The sequence below is a fragment of the Triplophysa dalaica genome, chromosome 15 (genome assembly GCF_015846415.1).
Source record: "Triplophysa dalaica isolate WHDGS20190420 chromosome 15, ASM1584641v1, whole genome shotgun sequence".
Lineage (NCBI taxonomy): Eukaryota > Metazoa > Chordata > Actinopteri > Cypriniformes > Nemacheilidae > Triplophysa > Triplophysa dalaica.
In genome coordinates this window covers 18,854,120-18,877,708 of record NC_079556.1, presented here as the reverse complement: position 1 = coordinate 18,877,708, position 23,589 = coordinate 18,854,120, and the positions used below count along the sequence as shown (strand labels likewise).

Sequence of the window (23,589 nt, the reverse complement as noted above, 5' to 3'; positions counted from 1 at the left end):
CCCATGCACATTACATTCCTGTCATATTGTTTAAATCTTCAGTTTTAAAGGGCCCAAGCTTGTCTGTCATTCTTGCTAGGAGTGTGTATATATAGGCCGTAAAGATATGATAAAACACATGTATATACTGTATCTCAGTAGCGTGCATATTGTAAGAATCAATCTTGTTAAATAGGGGGGAAAAAACAGGTCAGTTATAAAATACAATGTATCATAGAATACAGAATAGGATTATTTCAAATCTTCCTGACAATAAATAAACCTTTCTTAACATTTTTATTATCTTTCAAAGATTAACCAATTAAATTGTGTTTCAAAAGTTTAAAATGTATATTTTTGTTTTATTTTATTTTTGCATTATTTTGATTATTTATTATTGTTTATTATTACTTATAATCAGTATTTATTATTTATTGTTTATTGTTTATCATTTATTATTTATTATTATTTTATTATTACTAGGTCAACACATTGGTCTGACACTTACAATTTGACCTTTCCCATTTATTGCTATTAAACAACTTTCAATAAAAATTAAATTCTTTCATTATTTACTTACCCTAATGTCATCCAAAACCTGTATGACTTTCTTTTTTCTGTACACACACACACACATTAGCACAAAGATACTTTGAAGAATGTTGGTAGTCACCAAACAACATTGGACCCCTTTGACTTCAATTATATGGACGCAAAACCACTGAAACATTTTTTATATATTTTATTATATTATACGACATATATTATTTTTTTGTGCTCCACAGTCATATTCAGGTTTGTGATCGCAAAACGACAATTTAAAACATAATGACAGAACTTTTATTTGTTGGAGAACTGGCCCTTTAAAACTGCCGTTTTGACAACTTATCCCTGCTATACTGCGACAATATTTCAAAGCTTTATATTTTCCCTGAAGAGTATTGGCCGATTTTTTAAGTCGATTACATAAAATCATATTCAGACTTCAGCAGAAATCTGAGTTTATTGTAATGTTTTGTGAAAGTATTAGGGCGAACTCTAGGAACTATTGTTGCGGGCCTTGTGTTTCCACACGAACACGGACCGTCTCACTTCCTGTTGTGATAACCACATGTGTCTGATCAGCTCTGGTGCCTGATGTACATGCTGGCTGTTTGCATCAGTATTTATTTATCAGATTTATGTGTTGTGTTCAACGACTTCAGACATGCAGGTGTCCAGTGTAAATAATGTGAAGATTTATAATCTGAGTCATGGCAAATCTCTTCCGGAGGTAACACACCTTTCATTCTTCAGTAAATAAACCGCATGACATGTTGCGATGAATTCTTTAGTGCAAAACTGTATTATTTTACAGGACAAGACTCATTTATGTGTAGTATTACACAGGTTTACCTGACAGCTTTAGTATATGATAACCCTTTTTGTAACGATGCCCTACGAGTAACCATAGTGTGACTGTAATATTTGTAGTAAATCCATTATCACATGTCTTACAGGGACCATAGTTTAACCATGAAATTTGTAGTAAAACTATGGTACTGCAAATGGTAATCTGCCAAAAAATAACATTGATTGTACATAATAATAATTTCAATGATAATTTCCATAAGGGATGTAGGTATATGCTTTGGTTTTATTTATAATATATATGATGCTTTTAATGGTAATGAAGTTATGTTGACGATGATGTTTAACTTTAGTGTCAGATTATTTATTATATTTTAATTTCAGTGGCTGTCTGATCGGAAGAAGAGAGCTTTACAGAATAAAGATGTTGGTAAGGCCTTATAATGTTAACATTAGATGAAATACTTTTCCCATAACTTGCATATAAAATACACTCTCCTGTAGAGTATTAAAAAAGACATCTGTCTTTTTCTTGAATAGATATCCTTAGGAGGATAGAGCTGATCCAGGATTTTGAGATGCCGACTCTCTGCACATCCATCAAAGTGTCTCGTGATGGCCAGTACATTATAGCTGCAGGTAATCGTCTCTTCTGTGATGAATCAAAAACAAGTAAATTAAACTTTTGGTAATTCATAAGCGTTTTAAAAACAATCTGTTTGTTGCTTATCTTTTCAGGCACATACAAGCCTAGAGTTCGCTGTTTCGACACGTATCAGTTATCCCAGAAATTTGAGCGATGCCTTGACTCTGATGGTAAGTGTTATATGTATTAATAACTCATGGATTTCATACATAAAGTTTTTTACCTGCAGAACATGAATCTCAATTTAAAATCATTAAAAAGTCATAGCAAAGTAAAAATAAAACAAGATTTTTACAAGATAATTATATTTATCAAATATTATATGTATATGTATATATGTGTGTGAGAGATTTTATAGGTTAGTGTGTTAAAAAAAGGCGTAGCTGTAAAGGTGATGTTTAGGGTTTCTCTAGGTTTTTGCTGTGTGATGGTGTCCGATGTTCTCAGTGTCTGACTTCACTTAATATTTAATCAGAATGGCCACACGCAACAGTTTAAGCTCTCATTAACGAGCCTTTGACTAGAAATTATAAAAGATGTGATGACTGCGACAGGTTCATGATGATGTAATGATGCTCACCTGGTGTTTTATTTTTCCAACAGTGGTGACGTTTGATATTCTGTCAGATGATTACTCTAAGGTAACTGCGCGTGTGTGTGTGTGTGTGTGTGTGTACATGTGACCCAGTCTGTGAAATCCCAGCTTAAGTCATTTTCTTTGGATTTGTTGTTTTCTACATAAAATCATTGTAGACAACATTGTGACATTATGGATAACTTTAAAATCATAGTGAATTTAATGATTGAAATCAAACTGATGCTCCTTATCTTAAAGTTACACTTTCAGACTGGGTCACAAATGTGTTTTAGTTTTAAGTTTGATTTCTGAAAAACAGATGGAAGATTGTGTGTGGAAGAATCATATGTGTAAATGTGTCTTGTTTGTATCCAGCTGGTGTTTCTGCATATAGATCGCTATGTGGAATTTCACTCTCAACATGGTCATTACTATAAGACTCGCATCCCGAAATTTGGAAGAGATTTCTCTTATCATTACCCTTCCTGTGACCTCTTCTTTGTAGGTGCCAGGTAAGATTCAACTCTGAAAATTGATTATTCTATCTGTGACTGTCCAGTTTACAAACATATTTAATAAAAAGTTTACAGTTAGTTACTTATTCTTAATCAAAAAATTTTCACATTTAAAAAAAAATATTGAACTTATTAAATAACACAAATGTTATGATGGCAGTTATCCAAAACAAATCTTATGTGATTTTATCAAAAAGCTTCTTGAGGTCTCATCCCGAGATGCTTTTAAAACTGTATTAAAGTTTACTTCTATTCTGAACTCTATCAATTCTCATTATTCAAGCCAAGTCATCCAATTAAATAAAATGATTGAATAAAATTGATGTTTTGTAATAAAAGAAATGAATCTTGAAATGCATCCATATTTTTCTTAGCTCAGAGGTCTTCCGGCTGAACCTTGAGCAGGGCAGGTTCCTCAATTCTCTACAGACAAATGCAGCGTAAGTATCTGTCCATCAGAGGGCGTCAGACTACTGCACTGATAATGCTTCTGTGCCACATCATCAGTAACATCCCTTTTGATAGTTTAAAAGAAATCTAAAGAAATCATCAAATAAAATATAAATTATTAGGCCTCTCAACACTGATTTGAATAATATTTCAAGGTTTTGTGTTAATGACTACAAGGGAAAGTATAATATATTTTTAATTCTTAATTTAACCCATCTCAACACTTTTGTCCTTTTTGACAGTCTTGCTATGTGAAAAAACATTTTTTCTTTTCTTTGTTTAAACTGAATGTTACACTAAACAGATGAGGATTTGAAATTGATTTTAAGTGAAGCTGTCATGTCTTTACAGTCAACTGAACGTGTGCGACATCAACCCTGTTCATCATCTGTTTGCTGCGGGCACACTGGAGGTGAGAGTTATTCTGTGCAATATGTGACCTGAGTTGATGTAATTGTAGTTAACGATTGTGTTGTGATGTTTGTGAAGGGGCGAGTGGAATGCTGGGATCCTCGCGTCAGGAATAGGGTGGCTGTATTGGACTGCGCCCTCAGCAGCGTCACTGACGGGACAGAGTGAGTCATGTGAACTTATTTGTCCCAAAAACAGTTTGTCAATGTAGGGTTGCTATGAATTATCTTTACTTTGCACTTTACTTATCGATACTGCTTATTGGTCCGGTACATTATGGTATTCCTCTAGGTACTTTTTGATGTAAAAAGAAACAAATCAGGAACAAAATTAACAATAAATAAATAATTAAAAATAAACAATTTACAACCAAAGAAATTATATTTTTGATTAATCCTTGGGTCATCAAGAGATGAACTAGATTGGTCTAAGCAGTCAAAATCCGTGCATTTCTCTGTCTGTACATGATGCGTGCTTTGACAGATTATTTTTGTTTCCAAAGTTTTGTTGCAACGAGCATTGTCACTCTCATCATCAACTTTGGTGAAGCGTAACCACACTTTTGAACGTTTAGTTTTTACCGCCATCCTCGTGAATTAAGAGCATCTTCCTTCCATGCGGCTGTTCATGTGTGTGCGCGCTTTGTAGATACAAACTGTGCGAGAGACAGATAAGGGGGGAGCTTATAATAATTTTGCCCCGGGGCCCGATTAATACAGGGTTTCAGTGCCCCTCCCTAATGATCCATTTTCAAGATCCATTTTCCTGTTAAGTTCAACTCAAACTCTGATAAAAGCACATGAACAAGCTAATCGCTCTCGCGGTTCTTTAATGTCATACCCCAAGCAATCTGCGCAGCCTTGCAATAAATCGAACGCTAAATATTCTTGAACACTTCGATTAGCTTGTTCAGCTGTGTTCAGAATCAGAATCAGAATTGAGTTTAAACTCAGCAGGAAAATGGATCTCTCAAACCAGATTTGAGTATTACTGCTTTATTGATGCACGTTAAGAGCAGCCTGGAGACATTATAGGGATCTGTTATGTTTAATCTTTAGGTTTTGCTATGAGCGTGTAGTGAACTCTGTTTCTTTGAGACTCGTTCTGTCGCCATTCTTTTCCTAATCACTCCCAGCTGTCCTTGACTGCCAGTGTGGTGGTGTAAACGGGTCACGTGACCTCGAGCTCTATAGGGTGCTTCAAAGATTTAGTCCATTATGTGTCTCTAAAGCCAACTTAGCTTGATGTTTTAGAGTCATTACATTAACTTTTGTCATTTTAAGATGTAATGTTGTTAAAAATAAGTGTTGAGAGCAGTTTATTCTGTTATATTTTATTCTGCTTCATGTGCCGCTTTTAAACATGGAAGCAAGTTTTTGTGTGAAGACGTTGCTCAGTTCAAAGATCTGGTTCTAGACGACATTACATGACAATTGTGCATTTGTAAAATGCTTTTATACAAAATGACTTATTTCAATTTGTGTTCGCTGGGAATCAAGCGTATTGGATTTGCATTGACAACACTTTGCATTTTTTATTAAATGTTTATATTACTTTCAGCAGAAATGCATAGTTTTGCATTTTTCATTATTTCTTTTTAATTTCTTCTAGTGCCGCTAGCATCGCTCATTTCCATTTTTGCCATTGTATTGAAGTACCATTGCAATTGTAAATAGTAGATGACACGGCACCTTTAGTTGCCCGTAAGCAAAGTTTAAAGGCAGAACAAACCAAGCTTGCACAACCCTTAATATTAAGTGACACGATATCATTTATTTACTCACAATTAAGGCTTAAAGGCAGAGCACACTTCACAAATGCTGGTTGCTGGTTCACATTTTCACACATTAGGACTTTTTTCTATCTAGAAATCATCAGCAACAGTTTTCAACAGTTTTACAGCTTTGGATAATGTTTCTCTATGTATCCTGTGAATTATATTGTTTCAATGAACGAATTTCAGCTGATGAAAAAAAGAGATCGCTAAAAATTTGCAACCCTCATGCTTGTCATAGGGAATTTAAGAAATCCTTCCACCTAATCTTCAACATCTTTTACACAAACATTTCCTACCTTTGCTTGGGTAGGTTACTGTCGCCTTGACAATCTCACATTTACAAAGGTGGTTTGTGAAGCAAGTTTCAGTGTTTTACAAGACCATCTTTGGGGGTGGTTTCCCCTACCTGGACAGTGTTGGTCCAAGGTTGGTCCTTGATCGAAAAGATTTGCATTGGCATATCTTAAGATGTATCTGTGCAATTGTGTTGTCTTAAGATTCACACCAGTAATGTTTCTTGGATAGTGTCTTTAAAAATGACTTAAATATCGTAATTTAACTAAGGCCTAGTCCTGGAGCATTGGGATTGGGAGACGAGGGCAATGTATTTATTTTTTATGAAAATCGACCATATTTTTCTATTTTTCCTGTAGCTCAAAATGATTGACATGTGATTAGCTGCTGCTCCATAGGTGTCATGTGGTGCACTTGAAAAAAGACAGTACACAACTTTTCAAGCAGTTTAAAAACAACTGTGGGTGCTTTCATAGACCGTGGGGAGAATCGTAAGCTAGTCAATGACACAAAATGTTTTGTTACCCATGCACAAATAAAACTTAAAGGCTGAACTAGCCAGCTTGCACAAGGTTATGGTGTAAATATTAAGTGACACAATACCTTTTAGATAAAGTTAGCCTCAAGTGAAGCTTCAACAAACTTAAAAACAATCAGATCCTGGTTAACACCTTTACACAGAGTTACAAGACATTCAAAAATAAATCATGTAAAATGTGAAATTAGCTTGTTTCAGTTATATTCTGTGCTCATAAATTTACCTGTCCATAGTCTGCTCTATGTATAAAGTGTGTTGTGAATTTCATGTGTAGTGAAAATAAATGTTCACGTTTATTTTCTTATAATGCCTTGGTTTTATTGTATTTTGATTAATGGATATGTTTTTCATTACAATGTGTCTAAACTGTGTCTAAACTCGCATCCATTGTGGTCAAAATGTACAATTATAATGGGTTCTATGTGTTACGTCGTGCCGCGTGCAGTGTAGACATGGTGTTAGATTCTGTTACCTCAATATCCACTTGTAACATCACTCATTCAGATGTTAAATGATCAACAGTCACTTGTTTCCTCTGTTTTAGAGTTCAAGGCCTCCCGTCGATCAGTGCTCTGAAGTTTAATGCTTCTCTGGGTATGGCGGTGGGCACCAGCACCGGACAGGTTATAAGCTAACCTTCATAATTAACGTTAAGCCAAACGTTTGCTGACAGTATGGAGTAATCTGTCTCGTCCTGTGTTGTTAGGTTCTTCTCTATGACCTGCGTTCCTCACATCCGCTGCTGGTTAAAGATCATTACTACAGTCTGCCCATCAAATCCCTTCACTTCCACAACCAGCTGGATCTAGTAATATCCGCAGACTCCAAAATCATCAAGATGTGGAACAAAGACAATGTAAGACCAGCCGTCAGCTCTTAGTTTTGTTGATGTACTTTACACCAAGATGTTTAACATGTTGTAAACGTCGTGTCTCATTTCAGGGGAAAATGTTTTCATCTATAGAACCTCAGGCCAACATCAATGATGTGTGTCTTTACCCTTCTTCTGGTTAGTATCACAAATATCCATAGCATACAAGTAAAACATAAAAGAGCAGTATATTATTATTGTTATCACAGTAACAATATTATCACAAAATTGGTTTAATAAAAAAAAGATTTTACCTTATTAAACGTGTATCATGTTTAAGCAGACACTGGCGCGGTGTTATTTCTGATAGTAGTATTAACACAATATTGATAATAAGAGTTTTATTTTAATATTATATTATTATGAGAGCTTTATCAAACAATAATGTTCTTAATATCACTGTATACTTGTAATCTTGTTTATAAAATCTTTTTTTTATTCTGCAAGCTTTGGGGATGTAATGATTCACTCAGCTCACGATGCGATTCATGATACTGATCTCACGATACGATTTTGTTTTTACAAAGTGAGCTGGACAAATTAAGTGACACATTGTTTATTATGATGAGTCATTGTGTTTCTGTACACCTTCCTCGTTTTTCTGAGTACAAGCGCACACGTTAGATGTGTTTGTAGTGCAGAGTCTCAGCGGAAAGAGTGAAGACTCCCTTCATGATGTAAGCCAAAACGGAAGCAGCTTTTGAGTTTCGATTGAATAAATGATTTAGAACAGAGTTTCACAAAAAAATGGGTCCTGCTTGAAATGAAAGAAAAGAAAAATGAAACTCTTTAATATCAACAAACTTTGTCTGCTTTTCCTAACTTGGTAAACGTGGATATGCTGACATTTAAAAAATAACAAGTTTGCAGTAAACACAGCCGCCCCTGCTGTTCAAAACATGTATTGTGCTTCATTTAACATCTCAACCGCTCACGGTAAATCGTTACATCCCTAGCAAGCTTTATTTATCATCACACTATTATATAATGATTGTAACGTTGCGATCTGTACGTGTTCATGAGGAGTGTGTTGACATTGGCAGTGCATCCGATCGAGTGTGCTTATTATTTATACAGGTTTCTTGTTGTTCTTCTGATTATTGTTCTCCAACACAATTGTGTAGGTATGCTGTTCACTGCCAATGAAGATCCCAAAATGAACACCTTTTACATTCCTGTAAGTAACACATTGTTTATTATGATGAGTCATTGTGATTCTGTACACCTTCCTCATTTTTTCTGAGTACAAGCGCACACGTTAGATGTGTTTGTAGTGCACAGTCTCAACGGAAAGAGTGAAGACACGCTTCATGATGTAAGCCAAAACGGAAGCAGCAGTTTCGATTGAATAAATGATTTAGAACAGAGTTTCACAAAAAAATGTGTCCTGCTTACAGAGCGTTTTTTGGAAGATTATGAAGCATTGTGCAGTTTTGTGAAATTTTATTTCTCCTCACTGTAAAGGCAGCACAACAAATACTAGCATGTTATGATGTATACTTGAAAAGTACTGTGCTTTTTTCTTGTTTTTACACTGTAGGACGTGACTAAAAATAGGAACCTGTTAACATTTATAATGGTAATGCCAGTGCATAATATTATGTGAGGTTTCAGACTCTTTGTTGTTGTCGTTCAGGCTCTTGGTCCGGCTCCACGCTGGTGCTCATTCCTAGATAACCTCACAGAAGAGCTGGAGGAGAACCCAGAGAGCACCATCTATGACGACTATAAGTTCGTCACCCGAAAGGACCTGGAGAACCTGGGTAAGTCTTCAATTCACGTTAACAAAAGCCTCACAATGTTCATGTGGAACCCAAGCTAGGCGATTCTCCATACGTTCCCTCTGAACGTTGTGTTTTTAGTTTTTGATGTCAAAAAGAAGCCATTGCAGACATTGTTTACAACTTAATGTCACACTTTTCAAAACGGCTGTCACGAGGCTGTGAGTTTTGATTCGGCACTCGGCGACATATAGATATTTGTTGTAGAACTTTTGTTTTCAACGCAAGTGAGGAAAAAAAACACAGACATTTGACTCATCAATGAACAATTCTTCTTCTGAAAACACATTAGAGTTGTGCGAGGGCAGGTGATGGTGTTAGAACGCGTCATGACAGGTTATATGGAGGCGTTCATACAGTATGAAAAGAATGTTTGGGTGAGTCTGGTTTTCCGGCTATTTATTGTAAGAACATTGTGTACATTAAGATATGTACATTGACTGGCAGGCAATTCCATGCAAATGTCAACCTTAAGATTACTAATAGGTCAGATATCAATATTTGGTGGTTTAAATATCGTCTTAAAGTTTTCCATCGTAAATAAATTGTCATATCCATAACGCTCCATATTCGTCATAAATGGTCACCTGAAAATTAAAATATAGCTATATCTAAAAAAAATATGTTCTATTAATAGCGATCCTCTCTCTATTTGTTGGGTATTATTGCTTAATTTACAGAAATACTACAAAGTATATTTTTAAATAGAAAACTTGTGCATAGACTTATTTTTTCTGATGGCTGGACCAGGGGCTTCGCAAAATATTACACTGCAAAAAATGACTTTCTTACTTGGTATTTTGTCTTGATTCCAGAACAAGTTAAAAAAAAAAATCTTGATTCAAGTTACATTTTCTTGATGACCAAAATGACATAGAAAATAAATCTTGTTTTTAAAAAAAAATATGAAATTTCAGTGAATTTGTGCTTTAAACAAGCATAAACAATCTGCCAATGGGGTAACAAAAAAATTTCAATTAAGTGAGTGAGAAAGTTTTTTTTCTTACCCCATTGGCAGATTTATTTTACAAAAATTCACTGTAATTTCATATTTTTGTCTACAAACAAGACTTATTTTCTTGTCACTTTGCTCATCAAGAAATGCAACTTGATTCAAGAATTTTTGACATTTGTAGTGGAGAGCAAGGCAAAAATACTAAGAAAGTCATTTTTTTTGTAGTGTAACAGATGTTTAATATATTGGTAATGAATATGTTCTATGAGAATTTATATTTCAAGTTTTGAAAATATCACACCCTTAACACTGGAATTGCTCTGGAGTTACTATGGACCGGAAACCACAAGTATGAGCGTATGTTCTCTAATAGTTCTTTTAAACTTCAAAAAATGTTTAAAAAAAGAGTGTTTTATCAACATTATATGTCTTGCTCTAAAAGCATTTTATTACTAAATTGTGAGTGGAACATTGGTCACACTTTATTTTAAGGTCCACGGTATTAATAAACCATTAACTATGACTTTTTCCTGAGTATACTACTTATTTGTTGCTTATTAATAGTAAGGAAGTTGTTAGGTTTAGGTATAAGGTAGGATTAGGGAAGAACAATATGGACATGTTGGATATGTTCTTTATAAGTACAAGTAAACATTTAGAAATATTGTTTTCATAACCCAATAGGAATGTTAGCAAAACGTTCTTAAAGCATATTTCGGAACATCCTGTTTATACATACACATTGAAAGGAAAAGCGTTAACACGTTCCTGAACGGAATGTTATTCGATCAGCATGTCCTGATGCCAAGGTAGTCGAGGACGCATTGTGATCGGATCTCAGAGTAATGTCGATGCAATCCAGCCAGTTTATCTACATTTACCCGTACAACTTCAGAGAAAACCCCGCTCGCTATTAGTATTATCTCGTCTTACAGCGCAGCAGATGACAAATACAGCGGAAAGTTTACTCTTGGTCCCGAACGTTGCACAGTCGTTCATTTTCGAATAGCAACACTATACTAGTTTGTTTCTAACATACGCGTGTGTGTGTATTTACTGTATAGCCTACGGCGTAATATACTCTGTTTTCCCGCTGCCGTGTCTCGCACCGTACCCGGAAGACGAAAGCGGCAGCCGCTCAGATTGAAACGGAGCTCAAAATACAGCGTAAATCATTTACACACAGAAACAAGATCATATAGTGTTGCTAATAGCTGATGTCAGCACGCTATTTAGGGCGCAATCCAAAGAAACGACACGCTGTCACTTTCAGCCGAACCAACCCAAGTAGATGAGAACTATGTAAGTGGTCGCTTTTGATCAAGAAGTTAGGCCTACTCATGTGATTATTTTATTTGTTTGTGACATCAATAAACAAATGATGTGTTTAAAAACACCGTTTGAGTCTGTGTGTGTGTGAGCGAGCGAGTGAAACCCACCACAGCTTGAATATGTGATGGTGATACGGCTGAAGTGGTCAAGTACAAAAGCTTGTGTAGTTCTACAAACATGCCCTGCTTATACTTTCACATATAAGACCATGTTCGCATTAAAAACATTCTGCTCGAGCCACGCTTGCCGTAATCCTGCGCATGTGGCAGGCGCCTACATAAGAATATTTCAGATGCAAAACCTTCTTAAAGCAACCTCCACCCAAAATGTGATTATGATGTTCAGTTTAGAATGTCATTTTAGGATCTTTTTTAAGCACATTATCGTCACCTATTCTGATGAAGTATTTAGACTGGAAAAGCATGAAAACACACATTTCTTGAATTTGACTTGGTGTACAAAACCCTGTTTTCAGTGTATCATTATCTTTAACATGCTCATTCACCCCATTATACATGTTCTGTAAAATCGTCCCGCACCAGGACTATTTTTAAATTGCAGGCTTTTTTAAAGAACGGGAGGGAAACTATAGAGAAGTTGAAGCCACTTGATGTTGACAAGTCTATACGCGCTGTGTCCTAAAGGTCCGATTCTGCTTGTTCTGATAACCGAGATGGCATGTTAATGCCAAATATAAACGATACCTCGGAGTGCTGTCAGACAGAAGGTCTGCTATACAGGACAGACTTTATGTCAAGATCCGGTCCATTGGGCAGAAGGTGGGGAAGATGAAAGGAAGCAGCTCAGGAATGTCGGCATCAGCAGAAAGCAGGTCATGTAACGCAGAGAGTGGTGGGGTGGGGGGTAGAATGCATGATTATATGTCAGTCGAGAGAGAGAGGACGCAGATATCTAATGAATACTTTTCTAATCATGTCAGGGTTCACAAATGATCCACCTCATGTTTGTGTGAGGAGATCCCGGTCTCTGATTGGTTTAAAGCTTGTTTACTTGTTTGTCAAGTCATTCATAATAACGTCAATCAAGATAATGTGTGGTTTATCTGTAGTATAATCCTAAAGTGTCTATGCATAAATATACAAAATAAGACAATGTAAATGTTGCAGTAAAGTGGCAGTGATGTCCTGATTGCTGGAGAGCTGAGATGAAGTGTTTAGAAAGAATATTTATCAGTGTTTAGTCACAGATTGAGGAAAGAATTTGTTGTTGTTTGGTTTTATCTCTTCAGTCAGAATCAATGTGTTGACCAAGATGTGAAAGTTCATTAAATATCCCTGCGTGGTTTCTGGTCCACAACAGTGGTTGAAAGCGGTTGCTACACTAAAAAATCGAATTAAATGTAAGTGTAAGTTGTTTTGAATGAAAGCGTATCCCAAATCGCTAAAATGAAAGTGATTTTGTGCTATGGTGTGACAGCAAAATTTAAAACAAACTAACAACGAAGATAAATTTCTCTTATGCTATTTTATATTGCAATTACAAAATAATATATTATTAACAGGTTTTTTTTACATTTTAGCTGTCAATCCATAGGACAAGTATTTTTTATAAGTGCAGATGCATTCATGTGTAAATGTCTATTTTACTAATTTAAAAATAATTTACAACCTTTTTACTAGGGCTACACAATATAGAAGAAAATTGCGAAATGCATTATAAATAATGCTAAATATAATATGTAATATGAAAATGCTTTCATTTTTTTAAATTGATTGAAATAAGATTCAAATGTATTTAAAAAATAAAAATGATATACACACTGTGCATGTTCCATATTATTGAAAGAAAGCATCATTAGCACTATTAAAAGCGAACCGTCATTTTTCTTAAAAACAAATCCGACCATTTTAATGCACACCATTGTGGTATGCACAGTTGCAACATTTTGTTCATTTCTATATATTGCGCCTACTAATTACAAAACAAACGTTATTATACAAGTAAAGACTGAATTAATCCATCCGTAACAAATTAATAAATCAAATATTCTTTTGACCTTCTTTCAGTCTGTAGTTTCGTGACTTGCAGTGCAAAGAAATCACGAGAATACACAATAATAATAAACAAACCTAAAGACGGAGGATCACAACACACTAAAATTATGCATCTTATAGAGAGGGAAGAGCGATGAAGGCCTACAGTACAAAGAATACTTCATTGTTATACATGATATATGTATATACTCTTACAGTATACACATGAAATAACCAGACGGATAAATATAAATAAATAACATATCTGATTATCAGAACCTAATTTGATATCTATTATACAATTTCATAACTTGCTTACATTTTAACTATGGTGAGCATTTAAATGAACTGTAATAAATCAATCAATCAATCTTAGGAAAATTAGGTATATAAGATATAGATTTATAATTATATCGTGAAATATATCTTTACCATGAAATAAAATGACTCATTCCATGAAATGATACAAGTATATTTCTATATGTGTTTAATGGTGCATACAATAGAATAGAACCATGAATATAAATATATCTATTTTTTGTTTTCATCTCAGGTCTGACTCATCTGATCGGCTCCGCTCTGCTCAGGGCTTACATGCACGGCTTCTTCATGGACATCAGACTCTACCACAAGGTACTTCTGAATGACAGTATTTGTTTGAAAACCTTTTTGCATTTCACCTGATAACATATTTGACTTGTGCCATAGGTGAAGAACATGGCGAACCCCTTCGAGTATGACGAGTATCGGAAAGACCGAATCCGACAGAAGATCGATGAGTCCAGAGCACAGAGAGTGCAGCTCAAGGTAATATTATGTATGGTTTGGAGGCGCCTGTTTTTATTATAGTCGATTTCATTATATTGTTATTTTTGATCAATATAGAGTATCAAAAAGGCCATAAATATATAAAAATATAATTGTTAATATTTGATCTGGCATCACTAGCAATGCCCACGTTGCTCTAAAATTCACTGTGTTGTCAAAGTTTATGTGATTGTCAAATTTTCATGGTCCGTTATCTTCAAGGCTTTGAGTATTTCTGTCGTCTTGTTGTTTTATCTGTGTGCATAACAGAAGCTGCCCAAGGTCAATAAAGAGTTGGCCATGAAGCTCATGGAGGAAAGCGATCTTAATACAAAGAAGAGGAAGAAGAAGGGCAACGTGAGAGATCATTTCCTAATTTCACATTTCAGTATGTTGGTCCGTCTTTACCTTTAAATCTCTCGTTCTGCTATCGTCCTTTTTTCCCTAGGACGCAGTCAACCTCCTGACGGACGATCGGTTCAAGGTGATGTTTGAGAATCCAGACTACCAGGTGGATGCACAGAGCGAAGAGTTCCGCCTGCTGAACCCCATCGTGTCTAAAGTGGGTGAAAGGAGGAGACAGAAACTCACCAAATTCATCCAGCGAGAGGAGGAGGTACACAACATGAGATCGTACAAATTCATCTGATTAAAATAGTTGGGGATTGAAAGTAAAAACTGAGATTTCTCTCGACTCGTCTTATCAGCAGGATGAGGCGGATGAGGAGGTAGAGGGCCGCGGCAGCTCGGAGGACGATGAAAGCTCTGATGATGATAAGAGTTGGGTGGAGGAGGTGAGGGAGCAGAGGCGTCTTCTGAAGATGGAGGGGAGAGCGCGCCGGCTCAAAGAGAGGGACGAAAGTCGGCAACAGGACCGCAATACCAGCTTAGTGACCTCAGATCCAGTCGGGAACCCTCAGCAGGAGCTGCAGAACCAACCCCGGTTTTATCAGATCAAAGCAGGAGAAGAGTTCCGCAGCTTCAGCGACGTGACCCGCAAACAAAAGATGCTCAAGTACGTGAACTGTTTTATACTCATTTTATAGTATAGAGTCTTATTGATAAACACTTTTATGGTGGTTTAGAAATATGAATGATCTCCACAACACATCATATGACACCCATTGGCTGGTTTATTGACAGGCGAAACATGTTGACTCAGGGTCAGTTTGCCAAATTTAGAGAACATGACCGACTCGCGAGTCTTCAAATGCTTCCTATTTGGATCTTTGGATTAATATTGACATATTGACAAAGAGGTCATGACATGTTTCTGTGGCTGGTCCATTTTTAATGTCAGTTAAGTTTGTGCTTGTAATACATGTCTTTGCTTTTGACATCCATTTTTGCCTTCCGTCCACACAGAGACGGTGTTTTTGTCAATAAAACAACGCTTTTGGATACATTTGAAATGCTGTTGAATTGTTGTGTTTAGTCATGTGACCCACATTCAATCCAAAGCAAATCAGTCCAAATTCCAAATGTGTTCGGTTCATTTTCTAAATACTTGCATTTATTACTATTTTATTACTTTTTTGACCATATTTGTTTTGGCATCATTCCCAGTCTGAATTTTCAACTTCTTGCAACTTTATAATCGCTTTATATTTGTGTTGCCTGATATGTGTTTCGACACATATTCTGTCCACTGTAGATGAAAATTAAATGAATCTTTAAAATAAGGCTGATGTTTTTCATTGGACAGGACGTCTCTTGAGGAGAGACTGCAGCGAGAGGAGAAATCTGGCATGTTGAACCTCAATGACACAGCTGTTGGAAGTAAACAGCTCACCTTCACCCTCAAAAAGGTAAAGTACGAACGGAACGTTCTGTGCATGGCACTAATTTACCTAACTGAAAACAAAACATGTGAACGCCCGTTCTCATACCAATACAATTGAACACAATATTTTGAAATTCATTCTTGAATTCCGACTTAACCTCTAATCTTGCTCAAGATAAATCAATACAACTATTTGGCAACTTCATGGAAACCATATCGCGGTCAAATTAATATTGGTGATTTTAATATGCTTCAGAATCAAAATTCTCCAAGTAAAAATGATCAATCGGTACTTTTTTCTCATGACATTGCACGGAATATTCGAAATATCCAAAAATAAACACAGAATACATAGAATATAGAATCTAGAGAGAAAAATTATTGATATAAAAAGGTGTTCATAAAGCCTGTGTTTCTGTGTTTTTCAATGAACTCTTCTGTCAGCACTTTATAATTGTAAGAACAGCTGTTATATAAGTGCATGACATCATTCATGTCTTTCACAATACGCTCTCTCTCTTTTTCTTTGACTCTCCTTTCTCTTAATTTTCAGTTTCAGTGTGTTTTATTGGCATTAAAAAAACTGCACATTGGTGTATTTGACACTGGGCTATGTACAACTAGTGCAAATTGTGTTTACAAAGAAAAAAGATGCGTCTATGTAGTGAAAATGAACGAAAGACATAAATCTCTATATTTAAAAACAGAAGTAAAAAGATTTTACCAACAATGCATTTAAGAAAGATTAAAAGAAAGAAAAGAATGAAGTATTATAAAATATAATACATGTGTATATACTGTAAAATGTTTCTCTCTGCCTGATGGAGGTCAGTGTGTTGTTCTCAAACAGGTTTAGACTGATTCTCAGCTAAGGTTCTTCCGTGTCACTCTCAAGAATGACCTGATTTTTCCTCCGATTCTCAGAATCGGTGTCTGTCCTCTGACCTCTCACACACCCACTCCATTTCTCTGATTCACATTCGTGAAAACAATAAATCTGTTTACTGGATTTACTCTGAACCCTTCTCGTATGTGGACCTGAATGTTTTAGCGTAAACAGACGTGATTCATTCCCATGAGAACAAGTGCTTGTTGTCTGCGGCTCTGTTACTGTATTTATAGAGCAGAGAGTTGACCGTGCCTTTATGTTGGATTTCTTTGGACTCTTGTTCCAGCTCTTTGTCAGGTTTAAATACATTTCTAAGGCCGTGTCTGAAAGCACATTTATTTATGTAGTTGAACCTATTCCTCGACCAACTATTATTTAAGCCAGATTACAGAAAACTGTAGGAATTCTGTTAATCGATTACCATTAACAATTGATTAACTGGTTAATTATTAATACTACCAAAAGCACATGGGGTATCATAGTCCACATAATAGAAATGTTTGTAACTTTACATGATATACGTCAACATACAGATTGCTGATTGCATTTGTGTTCAAGTTGATTTATCAAAAATCAAGAACCTTAAATGAACGCTTTTGATTAATCGATCATAAATGAATTGTTAACAAGCATAATACACTTGTATTTTCTTTATAAAAATGTCAAATTAAGCTCAGTCATTCAACTGAGTCTCATTCCTAAAGTCAGAATGACCTAAAGAATAATTTTCACATTTAGAATAAATAAAAATCTATATAAAACTCAACAAATTGCTAGTTATTTCAGTTGGCACCAATTGAGATTATAAACTGGAAGATTTGTTCTGTGCCTTAATTTCTTTACTTTGTGAACTTGTGAATAATGATTTTTGTTTTGTTGATCTCTATCAGACGGAGAAGCAGAGACATCAACAGCAGGCTGAACGTGACCATCATGAGGAGAGGAGGAAGATCAGACGCGCTGCAGGTCACCTTCATTCTAACAGAGGAGGAAGAGGAAGGGGCAGAGGGCGAGGACAAGGGCGAGGACGAGGAAGAAGACCCTTTTAACATCGGAATGACACACAGACTTTAATTCTGCCGTCAAAATGTGTCGAACGGGTGTCTGCCATGTTTTCCTTGTTTCATGCACAGGGATGTTTACGAGACTGTAATGCGACTGTAATTTTCATTACAGGATGCCGTCATGAGCAAGAACTGTCTCACTTTCACATTTACAGACTGTGTGTGTGCGTGTGTTTTGAACGCCGTCCTCTTTTCCACAACAACACACAGCGTAGTCTAAACAGGAGCTTTTGTTTTGTAAAGAACTATAAAACATTTTAACCCACTTCTGCTCTCGGTTCATCTGTTGCATTTACACAACAAACTGAATCCTACTGCGCTAGACATACCAATATTTTTTATTTATTCTCACCCGCATAACTCATTCCTGGTTTCACACTTACAAAACTGGTTTAACATAAACACAGAGGTTGACAAAATAAAGAGGAAAGGTGACTCAGGATCTTCGACAGCATGCCAAAAAAGTTTGATAAAGAGGAAACTACATACGTATGTAGTTGTGGCCCACATATCGGGGCAGTTGTGGCTTAGTGGTAAGAGGGTATGCCCTTGAGCAAGGCACCCAACTCCCCTGGCGCTGAAGAGAAAGTGGTGTGTTTACGTTACTTGCGTTACTACTCACTGGATAGGTTAAATGCAGAGGTCACATTTCGGTTACGGGTCACCGTAACTGACAAATTGTTCACTTATAGATCATAACTAAGAAAAATACCAAATATTTACTTCAAAGGACATATTTAAATACCAACGTCAACAGACATGGCCGCACATTTATAGGCAAAAATGTGTTTGAATTTTAACAGTTTTTTATGAGTGAAGTACATCATTCACAAGTGCAAACTGGGCATTCACTGAAACAGATTCGAGTTTGAATATTTTTTTTATTATTGTATTCTTATATTTGTGTATAATGCTTACACCAGCTCTTACCTTGATAACTAATGTGATGGGATTCAACATTTTCTTTAACCATCACTGGGCCACAAATTCATTCAGTGCGTCAAGGAAATATAAACATTTGTATGGTTTTCCTCAATTTAAATGGGATAGTGCTTCCAAAAAAATTACAGTTCTGCCATGAATTACTCGACCTCAAGTAGTTCCAAACCTGTATAAATATCTAACACAATGACAATTGTCAAGAATTCTGTGGTAGTCAAAATGGGTTGTATGAGCTTCCCCAGAACCGTTTGTTTTCCAAAGAAATTCTCAAAATCTTCTTTTGTGTTTGACTTAAAAACACAATAATTATTTTCTACCCTGGTATATGCCCCCCAGAATTCTCAGTTGCTTACATTTTTCCAAACATCTTTCTATGTGTACAACCACACAAAGAACTTTGTACAGGTTTGGAACAACTTGAAGAAGCGTAATTCAGACTTTTCATTTTTGGGTGAACTACCCCTTTAACTGCATCTAGCTATTCCAATAGCCCTAAATTGGCCAGGCTTTTCTTTTTGAAAAGTGATGGATGTTATTCAAATGAGATCTTGAAGATGGAACATGATACTTTCAGCAGGTGCTATTTGAATATTGAGAGTCATATTTAGAAGTGAAAGCACAGTGTTCCTCATCTGTGGGTTTTTCTGTCGGCCACTTCCTATAGAGTTCTTTAATTACCGCATTCAGACAGAATGTATTGTAAAAACAATATTACAGCCCATGAAAAGTGTTTTTAAATATTGGCCACTTGGGTAAACAGCCACTAAAATAAGACCGTGTCTTTATCAAAATGATTGTAATCTGTTTGGTACCCACACTCAGATTGTGATGTTTAATCTCTGTTTTTCATAATGGAAGTGCTTTAATGAGTTAAAATGATGAAATTTGTATTCTAACAGATTCTTTCTGTGTGGAAACGCATGCTTCTTGCAAATCTTATCTACAGACGTTCACATGACAGTTGATCTTATCTGGAGAAACAAAGCCAGATTAAAATGATGAGTCAAGTTTTACTCTAAACAGCTTTATACTGTTCATACAGCAGATTACCTCAAAGATTGTGAAACATCTTAAATCAGCGGGTAAAAATTTGTCAGTAATCAATATTATTTTATGGTCTACACGACCTTTTATAAGACCCCCTTCCTCTTGTAAAACATTCCATGCAAACACACAGTAAAGAGTGAACCTAAATGAGTCACATTTTAAGCTATAGTTTACATAAAATTGTCAATTGTACTTACTAATTGCATTTTACTTGACCTGACACGTATGTTTATTGGGTGGTGGGATGGAAGGAGAGAGGACTTCTGGTGAGATTTCACACAGTCAGACAAAAGGGGGTCTGCTTATTCAGAGTAATCCCTCCTCAGTACTGGAGGTCCGAGCTGTTCCCCCTTCACACGTCACTGTCTGAGCCAGCGAGACTCTGAACTCCATAATGGCATTTATATCTGAATGCTGGACTGGCCAGAGATCAATCGGAAATTTCTTGGAAAAGAATATGTGACTGTTCACTTCATCAGACTTGTTAGTTTTACTTTGACAGGTCGCATGTAGATGGACTGAAAGCATGTATTTAAAGTGAAAGTTTACCCCAAAATGAAACTTCTGACATCATTTGCTCACCCTCTTGTCATTTCAAATTTCTTACGCAGAACACAAAAGAAGATATTTTGAAGAATGTTGTCTGTTTGGTTACCAACTTTCCTCAAAATATATTCTTTTATGTGTTCTGCAGAAGAAAGAAAGCCATAAAGGTTTGGGGTGACTAAATGATGACAGAACTTTCCTTGTTGGATGAACTATCACTCTAAGACACTTATTTACATGCTTAATACATGCGTAATTAGTCGTCAAAATGTAAAAACTTTACCTGAAATGTTTTGTCATAAAAAAAGTTTAAAGAGTGCTATGAGAATTGTAATATAAGTGTAGTTTCTGCCAACTCATTATCTACTTCTCGGACTTAAAATGACAGAAAATTATATTTGGTCTGTACTTGTTCTCAGTGACCCACATACAGAATTCATACAGATTTGTGTCTGTCGGCTGTTTGACGTTCTCTGTAAAAGTTTGTGCTTGAAAGAGACGTCTCAATCCCGCCAAAATCTCGCTGTCTGTCCTCATTTACCCTCTTTTGATCCTCCCTCTCCTTCTGATCTCCCTCTTTTGTCTCGCTGCTTCTCGGCGGGAGGAGTTGAATAATGTGCTGACTCAAGCGATGTGGGAAGGGAAAGTGAGCTCACTGCTGGTTCTGGTCATCTGCCCGTCTCTCAATCTGCCTGTCTGTCTGTCTGTCTGTATGTCTGCTTTAAGCGGAACTCAACCGGTCGTAAATGAGATATTTATGTAATCTGATCATTCCATTCATGGAGCAGTCAATGCTTCAAAGACCAAAAATATGCAGGAATTTATTGTTTTTTATGACTTAAAAGAGATATTTAATAGACTGTAACAGTGTCTAATTCAAAGGAGTTCTAGCAATGAACCAAATCCTCCATCATCACCAAGATGAACTAAAACATTTAATCTTAAACTTTGATACTCATCCCATATCCCATTCATGCAAAGGACACGACTGAATTAAAAATAAGGACTATTAGATCTCAGATATTTCTCCTGAGAACGAGAGACAGAAATCTCACAAATTATAATTTCAGAGGAGTTTCCATTAGAGTTTAAGAGATCTCAGCAAATCTCAAATTGGCAAATATTAGACTTTTATTTCCTGATCTGGACTTGAATGACTGGTTAACTTCAGAGCGGTCAGAGTTCACCTGTTAAAGTCATAGTCCAAAATGATGGCAACAGGGAAATGTAACCTCATGTGTTTTGTCTTTAAGTAGGGATCATATGTGACCACAATGTGGTCAGAAACCTCTTGAGTTGTGCTTAACTCGAGACGTGATGTAATAGAGAGAAAAGCCATGCAAATCCTTCTGCGCCTTTTCTCCAGAAGTGATTTAATAATGCAGATTGTTAATGTCTTCAACTTTTTAATTGTAATAAATGAGTTACCACAACAGAAAAGAACAGTAAAAGCAAACGTGTTTAACTGTGGCAGGCCTTACAGATACAGTTCACCCCAAAATGAAAACTCTTTTTATCATTTCTGAACTGTTTAAACCTATTAAAGATTAAAGAATTTTTATTTTGTTTATAGATCATATTTTTTCTTTTAGTTCTTCCCTTCATATTACGCATGTATAACCAAATGTTTCCCAGAAGACAAAATAGGTGCATTTTGCCTCCAATTCAAAAAGGTTTACTCACCCCAGCACTTTGAGCATCACGTGTTTCCTTTTCTTTTTTCTAACATTGTGTGCTTTTTTGATTTAAGATATAATGTGGATAACTAATGTTGTTTAAAATAAAATGCAAGTACTCTGTTTGGCGATCCCTTTGTGTTACGTACCTTACAAGTATTTCAATTAAGTTTCAGAACTTGTGTATTCTAACAAAATACGTTACAAATGACTTTTTAAAACATGTATTTTGTAATCTGCTTTGAAATAAATTTTAAAAGTAGCCTTTCCAGCCCTGGTTACACATAAACATTTAAAAATATTACAACACCTAGAATGATTAAGAATATGTTGAATATAGACTACCCAGAGAAACAAAACATTTAGGTGTACTTTTAAGTGTACACAACACATCATGTCCTTTTTAGAAAGGCACGGAATAATAGAGCACTATGTCTCCAGTTTTAACCACTAGGGCCTGCAATGGTTTACAATAAAAACACATCCAGTTCATCTATCTAGTTCGTAATGTAGGCCTATTAGAAATAACTTTTATCAAATCAATACTACTATGAGTTATCCTAATATACGACACAAAAAAGACAGCAAGTTTGTGTGTGGATGATGTAAAGATTGACAAAACCTCAAGCTGAATGCCAACTTGCTTTTTTAGATGTCCTTGAAATATGTCACATCTCATCTCTTACAGCAAAGAAATTGAATTTGTTATTCATAAATGTAATATTTTTTATTTGTAATCAGGCCCGGCTCCAGATATGAGATGAAAGGTGGGCCAAGTGATTTTAAAGGTGGGCAGAGGGGGATTACTATATATTTTTTTTAACCCAAACTATTTACTAATTAACTATGATGCTTTTTGAATTATACATCTAGTATTAATATTGTATATTTATTTTTTTACTTTCTTATACATATATATAGGCTACATATTTCTTTACATTTACATATATTTAACATTTTAGAATTTAGTAACTTTAGATTTGATGAAAGCATAAAAAGAGCTCACCTCAGCTAATGCAAAGTTGTGTAGCTCTGCCTGAAGAGCTTGTTTCTAATTGCAGCTCACATATTTGCCAATCGCGTGCAACTGATGATGGATAGCAGCCAGCTACAGTGAGGACTCGTTACAAAATCACAATTTAAAGAAACTTTTAGCTCATCATGCTCCTGGTCCCTTATGCATTAAGCTTTATTTAGCCTTGATGGCAGCTAAGCATTTAATGGCCTTGATATGGAAACTATTGTTAATATCACGTGAACAATATAGGCTATTTTAACCAATTTTGCATGAATCAAAACACATTTCATAAACCACTAATCAAATAAAGAATATCTCATATAGCTAACAATATTTTAGTAAAATGT

The 23,589-nt window shown here is 35.6% G+C and overlaps 1 protein-coding gene across 2 annotated transcripts; it reads left to right on the top strand.

Annotated features, from left to right (window-relative positions):
- The first annotated feature begins 1,072 nt into the window (after positions 1-1,072).
- nol10 (nucleolar protein 10) lies at positions 1,073-18,278 on the top strand. 2 transcript variants are annotated; one of them, XM_056768786.1, is made up of 21 exons: positions 1,073-1,252; positions 1,714-1,759; positions 1,870-1,968; positions 2,068-2,145; positions 2,579-2,616; positions 2,928-3,064; positions 3,442-3,507; positions 3,869-3,929; positions 4,007-4,092; positions 7,082-7,160; positions 7,244-7,393; positions 7,480-7,546; positions 8,533-8,585; positions 9,045-9,171; positions 14,024-14,103; positions 14,179-14,277; positions 14,548-14,634; positions 14,726-14,893; positions 14,988-15,292; positions 15,983-16,085; positions 17,840-18,278. In XM_056768786.1, the coding sequence occupies exons 1-21, from the start codon at positions 1,187-1,189 to the stop codon at positions 17,996-17,998; spliced, it is 2,154 nt and encodes a 717-aa protein (XP_056624764.1). In that variant the 5' UTR covers positions 1,073-1,186; the 3' UTR covers positions 17,999-18,278. The 2 variants fall into 2 exon arrangements, with proteins under 2 accessions (XP_056624764.1, XP_056624763.1); XM_056768785.1 differs by having other exon boundaries at positions 14,985-15,292.
- Positions 18,279-23,589: the final 5,311 nt, after the last annotated feature.

Coding starts and splice junctions, on each gene's coding strand:
- nol10 (XM_056768785.1), top strand. CDS start 1,187: ATGCAGGTGTCCAGTGTAAATAATGTGAAGATTTATAATCTGAGTCAT. Junction 1,253..1,713: donor ATGGCAAATCTCTTCCGGAG/GTAACACACCTT, acceptor TTTTAATTTCAG/TGGCTGTCTGATCGGAAGAA. Junction 14,894..14,984: donor TCATCCAGCGAGAGGAGGAG/GTACACAACATG, acceptor TCGTCTTATCAG/CAGGATGAGGCGGATGAGGA.